The following is an 18,649-nucleotide window of genomic DNA, read 5'->3' on the forward strand; positions in this document are numbered from 1 at the left end:
CAGATATAATTATACAAATACTGAAATACATCATTAGAAAAAAATAAACACATCTTGTATTAGGAATTGGTGGACAAGCAAAATATTACCCTTTGCAGTATTTCTAATTATTATGACACGTTACATAACCGGTGAATACGTCAACTAAAAGAACTTCTAGAGTGGATTGCAGAGCTAACAGGGTAATTTATACCAGTCGTGTATCTCGGTTGCCACACACTGGGCGGTAGGGGGAGCGGGACTTTTAAAACCAGTCCGCTATTCTTGCCGAGGGATAATTTAACGCTTTAAACCCATATTAAACGGCCACGTCAATGATTCAGTTGGTCACAAAGAACCTGTACTTCACATAAAAAATAATCTATAAAAAAGAGCATGTCGTAGCGAAATGAGTAGGTATGTTTTATTTTTCATGGTGATGAATTCATGAGAAATAAGAAATGTCATATTATATAGCGCACCAATATAGCTGTCGTACGTTTTTCCAGGTTTTCTTTTCGCTTAAATACTTCTGAATTTTACTCACCCGTTACAACTTTAAACAGTCTAGCAGCACCGCGGTGTTGTTCTTTTGAAATCAGGAAGTTACCGCCCCTTTTTCTTCTTCGTAGGAACTCAGCCGTAACAGACGTTATTTTGCCACCTAGGGACCGTAGAGACAACAACCTAAAAAATATAATATAATATTTTATTATCATGAATATATTTATTAAAAAAACATACGATGACGTGTGTTTAATTCGTTTATTTATTCAATCCTTTATTTATTTGTTTAATTATCAACAAATTAATCAGACTTAGCAAGAAGTCCAAGCGACACAGTCAACCCTTCAAAATAAAGGTCTTAATTATAAATTTGAGCTTGAAATAAAGCGTACAGCAATTAAATTTTGTGGACACGATGTTTTTCAATATTAAAAGTGACTATATTTACAACAAAGACCCCTTTAATTTTGACGAATAAGCATATCACTATAACATTTTTAACCGGAAGCTCCGATTGCAGTCCTACTACCTTGACGTATTGACCTCCGGCCGCTTCCCGTCAAACTTGACCAACGCTGAGATCTCACGTCGGACCGCTTTGTGGTGTTTCTCAACAATGGAGCGGAAAGTTGCTCGAGAATTTAGGCACAAGGTATGATAAAAATAACAACAGTTTTTACTATTTTACATGAATTAAATAGATGTTAAATGAAGCTGTTTTTTTTTTCTACCTGGTTGTCTCTTCGTTGGCTGGCTCAGGTGTCTGCCGGTGAGATGTTGCGTAGACAGGCCTGCCCGACAAAGCGACGAATAAAAAACAAAACAAAAACAAAAAATCCTCAACTTTTATTTTAACAGTAATTCAAACATATCATTAAGAAATAAAGTTGCTGTTTGTTTTTAATGTTGTTGTAGTAGATTTACGGGTTTTTATTTAGCTGAAACATCTGCTTCTAATCTCATCTGCTGCCCAAGTGAAACGAGTGTCGGGGGATTTTGTCTTTTTGATGACACTTAAATCTCTTTGCACAATTTAAGAGGTTGCTGTAAGACTGTTTTCCCTCTTGATTGGTACCTTATTCTTATTCAGGTAAAAGTTATACGGCAGAGGTCACTATAGTAAACAACAAGCAGTATAAAATGTTATTAGGAGTCAGGATTCATTCATGCAGCGAATCAACTTGAAATTATACGTGTGTGGGCGGTGTTGACTACTTCCCCCCCAAAAAGTCATCAGCAGCAAAGATAACAGAGGAAGAGAACACGATATGTTCAAGGCTTTTTCGTCCCCAGAGCATGTAGGGATCACCTCACAGCCATCTGTGCTGCACGCAGGCAAGCAGAGTCCCATATTGTAGGCTCTCCACAAAGGGCGCTTTCGCATTAGATAATGTGTCAGATACGAGCAGCTAAGCGGAAGAGATGCGACAATTTACGGGTTTAATTAGAGGCTGAGGGGTGAATGAGGCACAAATGGGCTTTGTTTCTGTTTGCGGCACTGTCTTAATTGTTTGGTTGAGGATGTTTGTCAGTTTTATGGTCTGATTTGCCTGAAAATTGGATTATTGTGCAATTTTATTGTGTTTTTATTTGCATAAAAGTCACACATTTTTATTCTGTAGGTACTACACTGTGACAGAGAAGCTCACTGTATGAAAACAGTTCTGATCTTTAAACCAGAAATGCTTGTCTGCCTAACAAGTTATCTATACTTTACTGGTTTATGGTGCCAAGGTCCATGTGGCTCAGTCTGCAGGAAAAAGAGAAGTTTATGACCGTTCACACACCCTGTGTGGCTCAGTGGCGCTGCCTTAACTTTAACCCCTGCAGAAATGGTCCTTGGAGGGTGTGTGCTCTATGATGCCTGTTCTTTAATTTGAGGTCTGATTATTCAACATGAGGCGTGCGTGTGTGAATGTTTACTTCTTTTTGAGATGTAAGGTGACACTCCGGACCTTCCTACTGCAGCCTCTCCTCATCCCTGTGGCCATTATTTCCTCCCAGGGGTTTGATGGTTAGACATGGGCAGCCCATTACACGTTTAGCACATGGACATCCAGGGAGTTATCTGAACTTTAATGTCTTAGAAAGTGAGGCTTTCAGCTTATTATAGGAGAGATTTTGCTGGAGACAGATGGTAAAATGTGTTATATCAGCGACTGGCCCAAACGGTTCCTTAAAACTATCCTGCTGCAACTGAACCGTCATCAGGTTTGTATGACTCGGACACACACACACACACACACACACACACACACACACACACACACACACACACACGGCTCACCCCCTGTAGCTGACAGGAAAACAGGGGAGAGATACAGTGTGTTTCAGGGGCCTTAATGAAGAAGGATGGTACCAGATGCTTGTGTTTTCTTGCAGGTGGAGTTGCTGATTGAAAATGAAGCAGAAAAGGATTACCTGTATGACGTCCTCCGCATGTATCACCAGTGAGTACCATCTGTCACTGCTCAGCATGTCTACAGAGTGTGTGTTGTATTTCCTCACTGATTTTTCACACTTTATGACTAAAACATTGATGATTATGGAATAGATTATGTCCTTAAATAACTTTGCACAACTATAGCCAAAAAGAGTTACAACGAAGGAACTGTAGGCATGTATGGGTCTTTGTAGTATCTGTATAGATTTAAATACAAAAAACATCTTCTTCTGCTTCTGTATGTTTTCTCTAGCTTTTAATATTTTCATGAATAATATTTAGGAGCCATTAATCTTGTCCCTGACAGTTTTAATGCTCGCAGAACTCTGGTTCAAATCCTCCTCTGGGTTGTGTTTTTTGATGAAAATGTGGTCCTGGAGGACATGAGAGGGGGGAGGGATAGGTCTAGGTTTCAATTAATCTTTGTACAGAGGCACAGTCCTGTGACCCTATTGGTTAAGCCTCTGATCAGTTTCCACTGAGCTCCGACAAGCCTGGCCAGTTATCAACAAAAGCTCTTTTTATGTTCAACCTCCAAATGGAGCTAAAATGGCACATATTAATTATTCAAAAGGAAGGTGACCTGGAAGAATTTCATACCATAGCATTTACTTTGCTGCGTTAATTGCTGTTCCAGTTGCCCTTTATCCTGAAATTAAAAAAATACTCAAAGGGACATTTGGATGGTTTTTTTGTTTTTTTTATTGTGAGGAGAAAATGCCTGTGGCTCTAGAGAGATTGCTTTGTAAATCCTGATCAATTGCATCAGTTGGTGCAGAAGGTAAAGTACAAACGTTTTAAAAATCAGGTGTTTAGACTCTGATAGAAGTGAGATTTTCATCTCCTTGTCAGTGTCAAGGGAAAAATCCCACACGGATCAGGAAAAGAGTCTGGTTCCTAAACTGACCCACCTGCACTCCAGACATATCATGCTTTGAAAACCATTTGGCATATTATGAAACAAAAATGACTAAGCAATAGCTCTTTGAAACAATTAAATATGAGTTTAAATAATTATCTACATTTTTCACAGCATCCCAGCCTTTTTGGAAATCCCTTTTTTGCAGACTTTCTCATATTGTTTGGTTTTCAAGGGGAGCTTTCAGCGTTTTGTAATTGCATAAATTAGCAGATGTGGTAAATTGTTGTGAAACCGCTAATTATCCTCCTCTCACTTTCCAGGTCGATGGATTTGCGAGTGCTGGTGGGAGACCTAAAGCTGGTAATTAACGAACCAAAGCGTCTCCCCTTGTTTGACGCCATCCGACCTCTCATCCCTCTCAAACACCAGGTGGAGTATGACTTGCTCACCCCCAAGAGGTCAAGGTGAGTACAACATGGTTATTTATTGCCTTTTTAGCATGCAGTTATTGACCCTGGCATGCATTCACCTTATGTTGGCTTGTACATCTTGCTTAATATTTTCCTCTCTCACCTGATGTGTGCAGGAAGCTAAAAGAGGTGCGTTTGGATCGGACTAATCGTGATGGTCTAGGTCTGAGCGTCCGAGGAGGGCTTGAGTTTGGCTGTGGTCTTTATATATCCCAGATTATAAAAGAGGGACAAGCTGATAATGTGGGCCTACAGGTACTATAATTATAATTTATGTTTGTTTCTACAGATTTTTTTATTCTTTAAAAAAAATATGAGTATACAGACTGGGGTTACAGCACTATTTATGAATCTATCCACATGCGGAATAATTATATCTCTTTATAATGGGGGTGGATTTAATATTCCTAGTTCTAGTTGAATACAAACAGAAAATGTCAGTAAAAGAGTAAACTTAAATTCAGTTAGTGCTTATTTTTTCCATTTAATCTTATGTTATATTTATTTAAAATTCTGTTTAGTTTTTACCCCTCTGCTGTCAAAAGCTAATTGGGTATTGTCATTACCCCACCGGGTGGGCAGGTGGGTGACGTGGACACCCAAGTTCATGAATGCAATAACTGGAGAACGAGGCAACGTAGGAGATTAAAATTGATACCACAGTGTGTCCACTAGGAGGCTGAGGGGTAGCGCTGGTGTTTGCCAGTATTTTTTTTTGTTTTGTCATGGAGCCTTTTATTTAATTCATGTTTTATATATATATACCATTGTACTTAATCTTTTTCTTTTTCTTTTTTTTTTTACATTTTGTGCTTTAGCTTTTTTTATAACTGTTATAACAAAGTAACTTTTTACTACTACTGAGACCTTTGATAATGGTGATCATTTCTGGCCTAATCAAATACAAGAATCTTCAATCGGAGATTTTAAATTTTAACTGAATAGATTTTTTTTTATTGCAAGTGTGTAGTGTTTTAAACCGGCCTTACATAGTGTAAAATAGACTTATGAAGGAAGCATTTGACTGTAAACCACTTACATAATGACATTTAATTTCTCATCTATGATATATTCTCCTGTCTTCATATATAGGTTGGTGATGAGATTGTGCGTATCAATGGATACTCTATTTCCTCCTGTATCCACGAGGAGGTCATCAGTCTCATCAAGACAAAGAATGTCGTGTCACTCAAAGTTCGACGTAGGTTAACCACAGACTTTGTGTCCATTAGTAGTGCCATTACCTGCTAACATGAAAGTGATCTAACTTGTGTTATCTTACTTATTTTTCTGTGCAGACGTGGGGATGATCCCAGTGAAAACGTGAGATATGAATCCACTTGTGTATTACTGTTGTAACAAACTGTGCCGTGCTCTAGAATACTGCTGCTGTGCAGGGCTGAATTCTCATAGTTTTTTCTCATTTCTCCAGCTCATCAGATGAACCCCTGAAGTGGCAGTTTGTCGACCAGTTTGTTTCTGAATCGGGGGTGAGAGATGAAATGCTACTTTCTTCTTAATGGTGTTTGTTTACCAGCCAGCTAAAAGACTTCTCCTGTACTCTTCAAGGAGAAAAAAAGCAGTGTGGCCGGTTTGGCATCCATTGGAGGAAAGGAGATCAAGGAGAAGAAAGTTTTCCTCAGTCTTGTGGGTACCAAGGGCATGGGCATCAGCATATCCAGTGGTCCAACCCAAAAACCTGGTATATACATCAGTAACGTCAAGCCAGGCTCCCTCTCTGCAGAAGTTGGGCTTGAGGTGATTTTTTTCTAAAAGACTGCAGAGATCGTATTAAATTATGATACTCGTAAATCTATTGACAGTGAATATGTCCGTCGTATCAAAATGTAGGCTGGAGACCAGATTGTGGAGGTGAACGGAGTGGATTTCACTAACATGGACCACAGAGACGTATGTTTTGCTTAATTTAATTATTTTTATATGTTTTTATTTCCTTTTTTAAAATTTCTCTTTGTTTTTAAAAAACTATGCCTCTCATGGTAGTAAAAGTTAAGCCCTCTCTCACTGCTTGTGTTTGTTCTCAGCTTAAATCACTGAGGTGCATTACCAAAGCCAAATTAGTGTTTAACCAGCAAAAATCCTTCCTGTGGCTGATGGCCAAAACCAAGCTTGCAGCATGTTTCTATATTTAACTGAATAATTCACACGCTGATGAATGCAAATAGGACACACAACGCGGGCTCCAGAGATTGTCTGTTTTTTTTTTTCTCTTTAATTTCATAAAACTGAACTTTACAAGTGCTATTTAAAATCCTCTGTTTCAACATTTCCAGGCCGTGAAAGTCCTGAAGAGCAGCAGAAGTTTGACTATTACAGTTCTGGCAGGAGCTGTAAGTACACTCTTGTTTTGAATACAAATGTACGTCAGGCTGCTGCTGCTGCTGCTGGTGGTGTAATGATGTGGGGGATATTTTCATGGCACAATTTGGGCCCATTATTAAAAACTGAGCATCGTTTAACTGCCACAGCCTACCTGAACATTGCTGTTGACCACATCTACCTGACAAATCTGGAACAACTGTGTGATGCCGTCATATCGATATGGACCAAAATCTCTAAGGAATGTGTCCGACACCTTAAAAAATAATTGCAGTGAAAGATGAAGGCAATTCATCTTTCATTGGATATAAGGGTCCAATCTGGTACTAGTTAGATGTATGTAATAAAGCGTCCAATGAGTGTATATAATTAATAAGTGCATAAAATTTTAGTTTATGCTTTTACTGCAGCTTGTTTAATCAAACCCATATGCAATGAGATGGATTTGATAAAGAGTCTAACGCTAGCAAGCCCCGATCGAGTCACATATGAATCGTCAAATTTCATTGATATTTAACTTCTGTCCCCCTGATACGGGGCAAAAGGCAGGAGATCAGTTAGGCTCGGGGCTTAAGAAGTTAATAAGGGCAAAATCTTTTACTATTTTGCATAACTTTACAGAATAATATGCAGATGTGGAGAAACCTTTCAGATAAAATCACTTTCCTCAGTTTTGAAGCAACTTCTGAGAAAGCAGGTTCCTCTGAGAAAGTAAAACACTTACGGGATCATCTGTCATGGACGAAGAGACAGAGACTTCTGCCTCCTGCTTAGTTTCTCCTTTACATTCCTGCATTGCTCAGATTAATCTGTCTGTTTGTTTTGGAGGCATAACAGCACCAGCCTGTGCTGTAGCCCCGCTGTCTGCAGGAGCGACATTTATCATCAGTCAAGTTACTCATCATGTTGTTTGCTCTGGGACTCAGTCATGAGGCCTGTGTAACAGAGACAGGCATTCACATCTTATTTATTTATTTCCTTGGTGCCCGTCTAATGTCGTTATCTGTGAGTATGTCTTTGTTTGGACGTGTGCAGTAAATCACCTTCAGGTCAGAGACACTTTAGTTTTAAAACGGCTTTTCATATTGGTATGATGTTATTTTTCTGCATATTTGGGGAACCCTGCAGCATTAAATCATCCAGAACATTTGCAATATGCAGTGTAACACCGTGATATAAAGTATACCTCTAGAATGCATTTTATAGCGTTTTGTTCCAGCAGTTGGATAACAAAATTGCAGTATACAATGAATTTAAAATTAAGTTAGAGCTATTCTGCTGAAACAGTGTGTATAATTAATGCTGATGTAAATCAGAAGCCATTTTCACCTGCTTTTATGTGGCTATACCTCATGCTATCTGCAGAAAATTGTTTATTAATCAGTACTGTGACATTTGAAAACATGCAAGAGCACCAAAAAGTGAGCACACCATCAGAAAATCAATACGCCAAGGTCACAAAAAGATGCATGTGGTCTTGAGGGATGTTTAGTGGTCTCTGTACCACTTCTCAGCAGAGGTAACAAGGACAAACGCTTCAAGACTGACATATACAGGACACGACAGAAAAAAAAGGGTCTGATGAATCCAGGGTCGAGACTTGTTACAATAACAGAAGAATGTATGAACAATGCCACAAACCCAGACATTAGGGTGTGACTGCTCTTAAGTTCAGCACCTGCTTCAGTTAATTACACTCGGGCCAAAAAGAAGAAGAGATGCAGCTATAAGGACAACACAGGATATTGTAATTATATACCAGTAATAGAAATTGCTGATCTACTCAATGATTCTGAGAGGCTTCAAGGATGTCAGGTTCCAAAAACTGACATCTCCCCTCTGTTCTCGGTCAGAGAGACTGGTTTGGACTTGCCTGTCAGTCTCCAGAGCTAAAGTTTGAGGACCCCTGCTGTATGTCTTTCCGTCATTACTGTCTGTGGCTCTCACTCTCTCAGGGCAGTGAGCTGTTTATGACAGATGAGGAGCGTCTGGCACTGGAGGCCCGCAGGGACGTGGAGAGGAAGGAGCTGATGCACCAGAAGAAGGTGGCACTGGAGACCAACAAAATCATTAAAGAGCAGCAGGAGAAGGAGAGACAGTGAGTGAACAGCACAAAACTTCTAATTAACCTTGTCCTGACACGAGATGGAGCTTCTGCAGTGTATGGTGGGAGTTGTATAGTTTATGTTGTAATGCAAGATGCTGACTTCATGCTAGTTAGCAAGCTTGCTGTCGCTTTAACTTCAAAGGTACGACGTTGATCTGACTCTGTTCAAACAGATGTTACTTAGGCTTTGGATCACACTTTGTTTTCAGGTAATCCTAACAGGAGAAAGCCTTACTAATGTAAATGCCACTAAGATATTTTTTTATGCTATAGATAGGTCATCAGTAATATGACATGTAAATGTTTGTTGTAGTAACTTTATCAGTGCTCTCACGGTGTCTTTCTAGGCAACAAGAAGCCAAAAACTTAAAAAACTGTTCGTATTGGAATCATATTCTTTAGAACAGGGGTGTCAAACTCCAGGCCTCGGGGGCCGGTGTCCTGCAGGTTTTAGATCTCACCCAGGGTCAACACACCTGAATCAAAGATTAGTTCATTAACAGGCTTCTGGAGAACTTCAAGACATGTTGAGGAGGTAATTTAGCCATTTAAATCAGCTGTCTTGGATGAAGGACACATCTAAAACCTGCAGGACACCGGCCCTCGAGGCCTGGAGTTCGACACCTGTGCTTTAGAAGCACCTGAACAATATGTCCAAATGAATATGGATGTTAGTTTGTGTCTGCTGGACTTTTTATTAGAGTAAAACAACAGCTGATGCCCCACTAATGGTCTTTCTGAGTGGAAAATAGGAAATGTTCACCAAATCTTACAGTTTGGCTGTGTGCAATACCACCATGGATTTCAAATCAAAAGATGTCACTAACCTGGTTATAAAACCCCCGAGAGTTAGTTTTGAGCCTCTGAAAGTTGGTGAATATGTGTAAAAATCCATCTAATTCCAAAACAGTTATAATAACCCCTCTGAAGTAAAGTTGTGTCTTCATTCTTTGCCACTGTGGTGGCGTACAGAGGCAAAACTACAAAAACTGTGTCACTGTCCAAATACTCATGGGACTAACCATAGATAATAAGCATATATGTACCCTTCAGTCTATTATTTTTCCTTTCCCACATAGCAAGCAGGTCTGGCCCCCGATCTGGTATCAAGCCGGCACTGCTGGTTGACTTCTGGCATGATAAGACGTATGCCATCCAGATATGGGCCAGGCCTGGCATAGATGGCACTGTCTATGTGATGGCATGCCACATCTGGCTCGATTGTGGTTTGGTTTATGTGGCCCAGGCTCATAGAAAACAGGCCTGGCCCGGATCTGGCATCAAGCTGGCACTTCTGACTGACCGGTGTCATGGCAGAGTGTATGTCAACCAGATGTGGGGCAGGTCTGGCAATGATGGCACTGTTTATGTTCCTATTTGACTATTTTAGTTAGAAGACCCAAATGCCATGTTGTAATACTATACTTCTATGAAAGCCAACATTTCAAATCAGAAAGGGTTTTATTGCCAAATGTTGAGCAGGTTTACAACATCAGGAAATTGCTGCGGTGCTTCAGTGCAAACATACTGTCATAAATTACGCTAAAATAGACATAAAAATAAGAATAAGAATTAAAAGTGCTAAGTAGATAGATATATACATGAGTGCAGGTGGTGATCAGTGCCAAACATGGAATGATGCAGTGAACACAGCGTAGGGTCATGTGTTAGTGTTGGGAACAGTCATACGGTTATTGTTCATGTGTTCAACAGCAGAGGGGAAGAAACTGTTCTTGTGGCGAGAGGTTCTGGTGCGAATGGACCGGAGCCTCCTGCCTGAGGGGAGCAGGTCAAACAGACTGTGTCCAGGGTGAGAAGGGTCAGCTGAGATCCGAGCTGCACGCCGCAATGTCCTGGAGGTGTACAGGTCCTGCAGAGATGGGAGTCTGCAGCCAATCACCTTCTCAGCAGAGCGCACAACACGCTGCAGTCTCTGTTTGTCCCTGATAGTGGCTCCAGCGTACCACACGGTGATGGAGGAGGTGAGGATGGACTCGATGATTGCAGTGTAGAATTGCATCATCGTCCGTGTTGGCAGGTTGAATTTCTTCAGCTGCCTCAGGAAGTACATCCTCTGCTGGGCTTTCTTAATGACGGAGGTGATGGTGGGCTCCCACTTCAGGTCCTGGGTGATGGTGGTACCCAGGAAGCGGAATGAGTCCACAGAGGTGATGGGGGTGTCAGTCAGGATGATGGGGGGGAGTGGGGCTGTGTGCTTCCTGAAGTCCCACTAATGCAGGTTTGACAGGTTTGTGAGTGTACACTTTGTCCAAAACCTAGTGAGGGTTTACTCATTTTTGCCAGTGGGTGGCTGTAGCTCAGGTGGTAGAGTAGGTCACCTATTGATTGGAAGGTTAGTGGTTCGATCCCTGGGTCCTCCAGTCTGCATGTCGTGAGTATGAATGTAGTTAGGAAGCACTCAGTTAAGAGAAAGTGTGTGGTTAGGAGAGTTGAAAAATGCTCTATAAGAATCAGGCCATTCACTGTCTGAACAGAGTTTCATTATGTTACTTTTGCACTATTATTAACATGTTGTTATTACATGGCTTAATTAAGGTACACATTAGGCTGACATCTGGGGCCAGAGCTGAAACTGTTCTGGGCCAGCGGTGTGTCTGCAACTGGCCCGTGGCTGCACACAACTTACACATGGCCCACATACCGCAAAGAATGACGGCCCTTTGGTGGCCCAGACAAGGTTTGCCAGAGGTAATCCACACATGGGCCAGCAAAACCACCAGTGTGTCTGCAACTGGCCTTGTGCTGGCCCATATGTGGGCCACCTTTGGCAAACCAGGTCTGGGCCACCAAAGGGCCGTCATTCTTTGCGGTATGTGGGCCATGTGTAAGCACATTGTGTGGGCCAGACCCGGACCATACCAATTTTGCTATGTGGGTTGTTGATAAAGATCCTGAGATAATTTGATCCTGAGATCATCTTAAGACTCACTTATTCAGACTAGCTTTTAATTAGATTTGTGCTGTATGTTTGATTGTACGTTTATCTGTTTTATATTATTGTGAAGCACTTTGTGGTTTTTATCCTGTGAAGAGTGCTATATAAATCAATAAAGAAAGTAAATTACAATTTAAATGAGTTTTTCCACCATTAAAATGTGCAAACAACAAATTTTACAGAACACTGACAAAAAAATTGTTGTGATAAAATGTCACACAATTACTAGATGCAAATTTAGCCCTCTAAAAGGCTTCACCATTGGTTGTGTGGAGTGGTCCCCTGACTTTGCTCCTGCAGCTGGATGTGAAAATCATGGGCTGTTTAATAAAACATTGCCAATGAATTATTATCAAATTCCCCTTCATTACATTTCATAATGTTAAGGCATGGTCATACTGAAACCACAGACAATATCAGGCAATGAGAGTGTACTACCTTTGTAAGCAGATGAAACAATTTATGCAAAAATATGGGAACTCCGGGCAAATGTTATGCAAATAACGAACATCAATAGGAGGCTTTTTCAATGATTAAAATGCTGCTACTTGTTATTGTAACAAACAGGGGAACAAAGACACTCAGTTCATCAGCTGGAAGGTTATTTTTTGTGATCATTCACAGAGCACTGCTGTCAGCCTAGTATGCCCTCAAGTGTACAAAGTAAACTAACAACTGGGTCAATAATCAGAGATGAAATGTCATCATCTAATGGGAAAGGCGTTGACTGATGTTTCCTCAATATTTTCCAGAAAGCAGTCTTCTCTGGATCCAGTCAGTCAATTAGTGACTGATTACTTATTTATTCTTTTCCCACTGATCTACAAACAGATGATTGCAAAAATGACCAGCTGTGTGCATCAGAAACATTAATCAACAAATACACAGGAATACTCTTTAATCTAACTTATACATCTTATAATGTTCACTTTATTAAATCATTTACAAATTTAGCCCGCTGCTTGTAAATTCAGAGGATACACTTGATAACCTCAGTGCTTTCAGTTGTAATATTCATCTCCAACAATACCTGGGAATGAATAATATGTGTGTATATTATAAATTGACACGCAAAAGGAGACAAGTTGTAATTGCAGACACCAAATGGCCAAAGCAGTAAAACCACCTGCACCACGATGGTCACCTAAATGTCAAAGCATGGACACGAGACGCTGGCAGAGGATCCTTTGGATCGATCGTGGGGGGTGGGAATCCTAATTAACTGCTCTCTGGGGATTTTGCAGGCCGATAGGTTGCCTCTAGATTATTTAGCTGGCTCATGGGTGTCAAAGTAACATCTATATTCCTTTCGCCCACTGGTTGCTGATTAGAGCCCAGTACACTAACATGTTGTGTAAACGGAAGATATTGGTTTGTTTTATAGACGAAAGATGGAGCTCTCTCAGAAAGCTGCAGAAGAGGAGGAGCGTTATCAGAAGGAAATGGAAAGGTGCACAACTGATTACTTTTAATGTGATGAACTTCCAAGCAAATATTGTTTAAATGTGTATATAATTTCGTACATCTCTGTAGGATTGAAGCTATGGAGAAAAAACACAACAGAGAGTGGGAGGAGGACTATGGTACTGACAGACCCAAGAGCCCTAAATCCAGTCCAAAGGTCCCATCACCAAGAACCACCCCAACTCCAAAGGCCAAAAGTTCTCGTAAGGACCGACAGCAGTGTCTTCTTTTTAAAATGCATGAATCCTGTGTTTCGTTCTGAAACCAGCGAGGCGCTCGTGTTTTACTTCATTCACCCAGTTTCTCTGCGCTCTCTCTCTCTCTGCCGCTGCTGTGTGCTGTGCTGCTTTTTATGACCTCTTCTTTATGCTGATGAAGTCAACTCTTTCGCTGAGGAAGATGAGGAAGATGAGGAGGATGAGGAGGACGAGGAGGACAGAGAAGTGAGTGTGGGGCCTCAGCTGACATTGTGACAGCTGTTGTAGGTGGATGTCTGCGCGAAGCAGCAAACGCAAAGACAAGTGCAGGATTTCCTTTGCCAATCACAGTTTCACAATGGGAGTCTTATGTTTGTATTATTATCCCAGCTGTTTTTTTGTTTTTTTTGTTGGTAGAAGCTGCTGAAAGTTAATGCCAGCACATGTTTTGCATCACTTGAAATGCAGTTACAACTTCATTTTTTTTATTTGGACAGCATGAATGGATTCATTTCTCTCTTTGAGTGCTTTGTTTGGCTGGGATGATGGAGTTTGATGTCACTGTTTAATCTGAAATCATCCTTGTAAGCTTGACCTGTTCATTTCTGTCTTTAGCATTTGGCTGGTTTTATCGATATGAGGGGAAACTGCCATCATTACGCAAGGTACTGTCAGCTGTGTGGGTTCAGTTTGCTGTGATGTCTTCTTATAGTGTTGGTTAGACGTTTAAAATCAGGGCTTTTGCTTTTAACTTTATTCACTAAGTGAAAGTGGTTTGCTAGGGTTTTTTATTCATACACTGTGTGGTATCACTAGGCTTTATTTGCCTGCAGTGCTTTTGAGTTTGGATTGGCAGATTTGCCTGTCCCCGTTCCTTCCTTGTATTCTGACTAACTGGTGATATGTCAGAAAGGAGACAAAAAGAAGAAAAAGAAGAAAGTGTCCAACACAGACACACTGCAGGAGCAGAGAAAAAACAAGAAGGAGATGGAGTTTGAGCTGAAACTCGCCAAAGAGAAGGAAGAGATGCACGAGCGAGAGAAGCAACTCAAGATCAGTCGGCTGGTTCAGGAGGTATGTGGAGGGGGTGCAGAGGAGCAAGCGCTGAGTTCAGCTGCATACATCGGTTATTTTATAGATCAGCGTGCAAGCATGCGTGAAGGACTGACTCCTGTTGTGTGATGCTGCCTGGCTCTGACTCTGTACCAGGTTTCAGAGACGGAGAGAGAAGACTTAGAGGAGTCAGAAAAGGTGCAGCACTGGGTGGAGCGTCTATGTCAGACACGACTGGAGCAGATCTCGTGTGTGGAGAACGAATCCCCCGAGGTACAGAGTGAGACCTCCTCTGTCTGAATGTAATTTTATATGCAATGTTTAAAATACTGGTTAAAGAACATATATACTGCTTTGAAGGCACAGCAGCCCAACAATAATGAGCAAGGTGGCATCGGTTCACTCATTTGCATGGAACAAAAACAGGGAGACTGCACCATGAGCTGAATATTAAATGCAGTCATTTGTTTGTTGAACAGAATATTCAGCCAGTCATGTTTTTGTGTAATTTGGTAGAAAAGTTCAGGCGGTATTTTTTTCTTAAGGTGCATTCATTGTGAAATGGTTTAAAAGGTGAATTAACGTGAGGTGAAATTTTTTCCATTTCATTCTGACTTCTAAGCTCTCCCCGCCACGCTCCCCTGCTTCTGAGCCAAAAGTGAAGCGTTTTCCTGGTGGTCTTCACCTGGCCACCACTGATCTGGACGACATTAACCTGGACGAAGTGGATCAGAGCTTGAGGGGCCCATTAAAAAGACTAGCCCCCACCCAGCCCAGCACCAGCCAGCCACCCCCTCCCTTGCCTCTCCCTCCACGCTCGCCCAACCTGAATCCAACCATCCATAACTATCCCCCCTCTCCTTCTCAGGCGTCCCCACAGCGCCGGCCCCCTTCCCCACCTAATGCTAGGAAACCTCCATCTGCCTCATCCACTTTGACGAATAAGAGGCTGAGACCTCAGCCGCACCCCCAACCTTCCTCTCATTACCCGTCTCGTGTGTCGCGACCTCCATCGTCCCCTCAACCTGCTCCCCGGCCCCCTCCGCCCCCACCCCCTCCTCCTCCTCCGCCGCCCCCACCTCCTCCACCACCGCCACCTCCACAGCACTCTGAAGAACAACTTGGCACCATCAGAGTGTACCAAAACCATCATCACCAGCATCCCCCCAGTCCACCAGAACCCAGGAGTGAGTGGGAGGCAGGCAGATATCTCCCCAGAGGAGGGATTTACTCGTCTAACACTAGTGAAATGTCCTACCCCTCCAGTCCAAAGGTCAGAGATCCTCATGTGTGAAACATGTGAGTTGCTATTGAAGATGTAGATTGCTACATCTTCAATAGCAACATTAGTTTTTCTTCAATGCGTAGGTTTAGGTGCATGTCGTCTCTTATGTGTTCGGATGTTTTAATGCATGAAGAGAGAGCAGCACGTTCTATCTACAGTGAGCTGCTTGTGTTTCTTTGTAGTGTGTGGTTTCTTCTTTCTTCTTATGTTTGTGCGTGTGCAGTTGGGCCTCTGGGGTTGGCAGTAGATGCTTTTGAACTCTCAGCCATGGTGTGATATCTGAGAGAACGGGTGTGGGTCTTGGAGTGTCTTGCGCTGATATTTTCCTGAGTGGTCTGTTTGTGCCAGAGGGCTGAAAGTTTCATTATATTCCACTGTGGCTCAGGTAATGAGAAATACATCCCATGCCAGTCGTGTTTCAACTTCAAGCAGCCCGCTGGTGAGTCTTGCTGCAAAAGGTCATGCTGACGTTTGTAATCGCACCTTCTTCTTTTCTTTTTTTTTGTTCATTTAAAATAATGTGCTTTTCCAAATAAGCAAATATATATATTTCAATACTACCCTTTGCTCAGTTGTTGCTTGGAAACCTGGTCTTTCCCCATTAGCAACTAGCTCCCAGTCCCCCCAATCAGAGGCGTCAGATGGCCCCGGTCATGTCTAAGCCTGTCATGCTGCCTCAGTCACAGACCCACCGCCCAGATCCACACAGACCTGCTCTACGATCTGATGGCCTGGTAATAAACACATTACACTGCAGTGAATTTTCGAATATTCTCAAGATAAAAACCATTGGTAGCTTAAAAGGGTCATCAGACATTCAGACTTTTGACACAGCATGCCATCAGCCGGCTGAAGAATTACTCTTTGCCTCATCTCAGACTCCTGATGAGTTTCCCTGATTCTCCAGCTGTTTCCCAGTCTGTAGTTTTCATATTATAAAGGTGACCAGTTGATCTTCTTGTAATAAACTTGGATCAAACTGGGCAGGCTATGAATGTTAAAATCTGCATTTTAAAATTCAAAAGAACAGCTTTGTTTTCCAGTAACTGTCACAGAGTCACAACACAACACACTTCAGCACTGATATGCTGAAATGAGCCATTAAGTGATTATTATTTATAATAAACAGGCATTTTTGGGCACAACAAAACATTTGATGGCATTAATAGAATTAATATTTTTTTTGTTTTATTGTAATCAATAAAACCATCAGTTTCTTAGTAGCAATTGTTAGTTGCTGGCATAGTGTAATGTCAATGTAAACAGCCAGCGATGGTAAGCTGAAACTGTGTTACAGGTAAATGTAGCTAAATGTGGTCAGAAGTCACCCGGACTTTGAACCAGAGGGGGCAGTAACACACTGCTGCTCAACCTGGTCTAAAGTTTCATCTTTAAAGTGTTCAGACTGGACTAAAAGTCTTTACCTGCTTTTGTGTTTCAGCCTCCTGAAATGTTGAAACGGATGGTGCCTTTCAACTCGTCTTTTAAAACAAACAACAAGCGACAAGTAATCCATATGTCAACTTCTCCATTAATACTCTGCAGTGCTTTTCTTCTGTTCTTTTTTTCTTTTTTTTAATCTCCATGCTTACGCCTCAGGTTTGGCTATTGAGTGAAACCTCAGTGATGGCTTCTTCATTTTTCCCCATGTGCATCACTGTCTTTTGATGTAGCTGAGCTTCTATTGATTTGGAGTAGATGACGATATTGTCTACTCCATAAAGGAATGCATGTCAAAGGTTTGGTTTTACAGCAGTGATGGCAAGTGATGCTTTGAACTCTCTCATAGAGGCTCACTGAAGACTCCAAGTGGTTGAAATATCTGTCTACGTGTTTCTTGTACAGTCTACATAACCAGAAGAAAGGAACACGGTTGCTTTACGCTTTCATGTGGCTTTAGTTTAATATTTAAACACTACACCTGTTTGCATTGCTTGATGGCTCCTCTCTCCAGCCACAGCAAATCAAAACGTACATTACCAATGAGTTCATCTTCTATGTCCAACTTTGAGCCACTGTGTAACAACAGGAAATGAGCCTCTCTGACTCATAACTGCGTAAATGTGATGTCCGTTTGCTCTTGTTTCCTTCCTATGAAATTAAACAGCCGTTTAGAATGATTTGTGAGTTTTTTCTGCCTGTGCATGTTAGTGTGAATTATTGTCTTGATAACGGAATTAAGGGGTGAGGCTTTCAAAGCAACTGTGTAACGCCTTAAAAGCCGAAGTGCTTTTTTAAAATAAATGACTGTGTTTCCCCTTTATCAGATCAACATAGGAGTGATTGTCAAAGGAAATCTGGCCAGCACACCATGCAGTGACTTGTTAAACAGCTCATGTCTGCAGTGATGTGCTCTTTATTAACTTCCTATTGACATATTGATCATTTTTAATAAACTGCCTTTTGATTCTCTTTCAGGGATTTCAGAAATATGTGGATGACTTTGACCCCTACTCCATGGTATCGTATGGCCAAGCCTAACACTACAGCTATGCAGAATGTGCTGCAGATGGTATAAAATCACAAATAAAGACTGTTTAGAGGAATTCAGTCCAAAATTCAGTTTCTGCTTTTTCACGAGCCACAAAGTTTCTTACAAAAGCAGATGATTCTTTGACAAATCCTCCCAAAAGCCATTATAGCATATGACCCTATATAATCATGTCTTTTTTTAAGCTTTCTGCTATTGCAGTCTATTAAAATATGCAGTGAGGCTTCAAAAAAGATGTAAAGTCATATCTCAGCAACAGTTTTATCAATCAAAATCAAACTTTCAAAATTCAACCTTTTAAGCAACAAAAATGGTCTTACTGTATTTGACCACTAGAGATCCATCATTTTTATATTTGTGAAAATATAAAGTTAATGGTTTTGTTTACAAGCATGTGATCAGTAGATAATCAAGACAGCTGATAGGCCTAATTACTTACCTAGTGATGTCATTAAAAATTGGTATTGCTGACACAATTTATAAAGTGGGAGAAAA

The 18,649-nt window shown here is 41.2% G+C and overlaps 1 protein-coding gene across 1 annotated transcript in view; it reads left to right on the top strand.

Annotated features, from left to right (window-relative positions):
* The first annotated feature begins 1,102 nt into the window (after nt 1–1,102).
* ush1c (Usher syndrome 1C) overlaps nt 1,103–18,649 on the top strand; it is a 21,458-nt gene continuing 3,911 nt past the window's right edge. The window contains exons 1-22 of the mRNA XM_085358936.1: nt 1,103–1,138; nt 2,869–2,936; nt 4,112–4,255; nt 4,378–4,516; nt 5,354–5,462; nt 5,560–5,584; nt 5,694–5,751; nt 5,831–6,019; nt 6,113–6,172; nt 6,556–6,612; nt 8,557–8,699; nt 13,049–13,114; nt 13,198–13,331; nt 13,507–13,575; nt 13,941–13,990; nt 14,235–14,399; nt 14,535–14,651; nt 15,001–15,651; nt 16,049–16,102; nt 16,269–16,397; nt 17,105–17,170; nt 18,082–18,123. Of these exons, the coding sequence (XP_085215062.1) occupies nt 1,103–1,138; nt 2,869–2,936; nt 4,112–4,255; nt 4,378–4,516; nt 5,354–5,462; nt 5,560–5,584; nt 5,694–5,751; nt 5,831–6,019; nt 6,113–6,172; nt 6,556–6,612; nt 8,557–8,699; nt 13,049–13,114; nt 13,198–13,331; nt 13,507–13,575; nt 13,941–13,990; nt 14,235–14,399; nt 14,535–14,651; nt 15,001–15,651; nt 16,049–16,102; nt 16,269–16,397; nt 17,105–17,170; nt 18,082–18,123 (2,571 nt within the window). The remainder of the gene's footprint in view (nt 1,139–2,868; nt 2,937–4,111; nt 4,256–4,377; nt 4,517–5,353; nt 5,463–5,559; nt 5,585–5,693; nt 5,752–5,830; nt 6,020–6,112; nt 6,173–6,555; nt 6,613–8,556; nt 8,700–13,048; nt 13,115–13,197; nt 13,332–13,506; nt 13,576–13,940; nt 13,991–14,234; nt 14,400–14,534; nt 14,652–15,000; nt 15,652–16,048; nt 16,103–16,268; nt 16,398–17,104; nt 17,171–18,081; nt 18,124–18,649) is intronic.

This window comes from Diplotaxodon limnothrissa, linkage group LG7, assembly GCF_057381915.1.
Source record: "Diplotaxodon limnothrissa isolate DT_005_m linkage group LG7, D_limnothrissa_male_GT1.1, whole genome shotgun sequence".
Classification (NCBI taxonomy): domain Eukaryota; kingdom Metazoa; phylum Chordata; class Actinopteri; order Cichliformes; family Cichlidae; genus Diplotaxodon; species Diplotaxodon limnothrissa.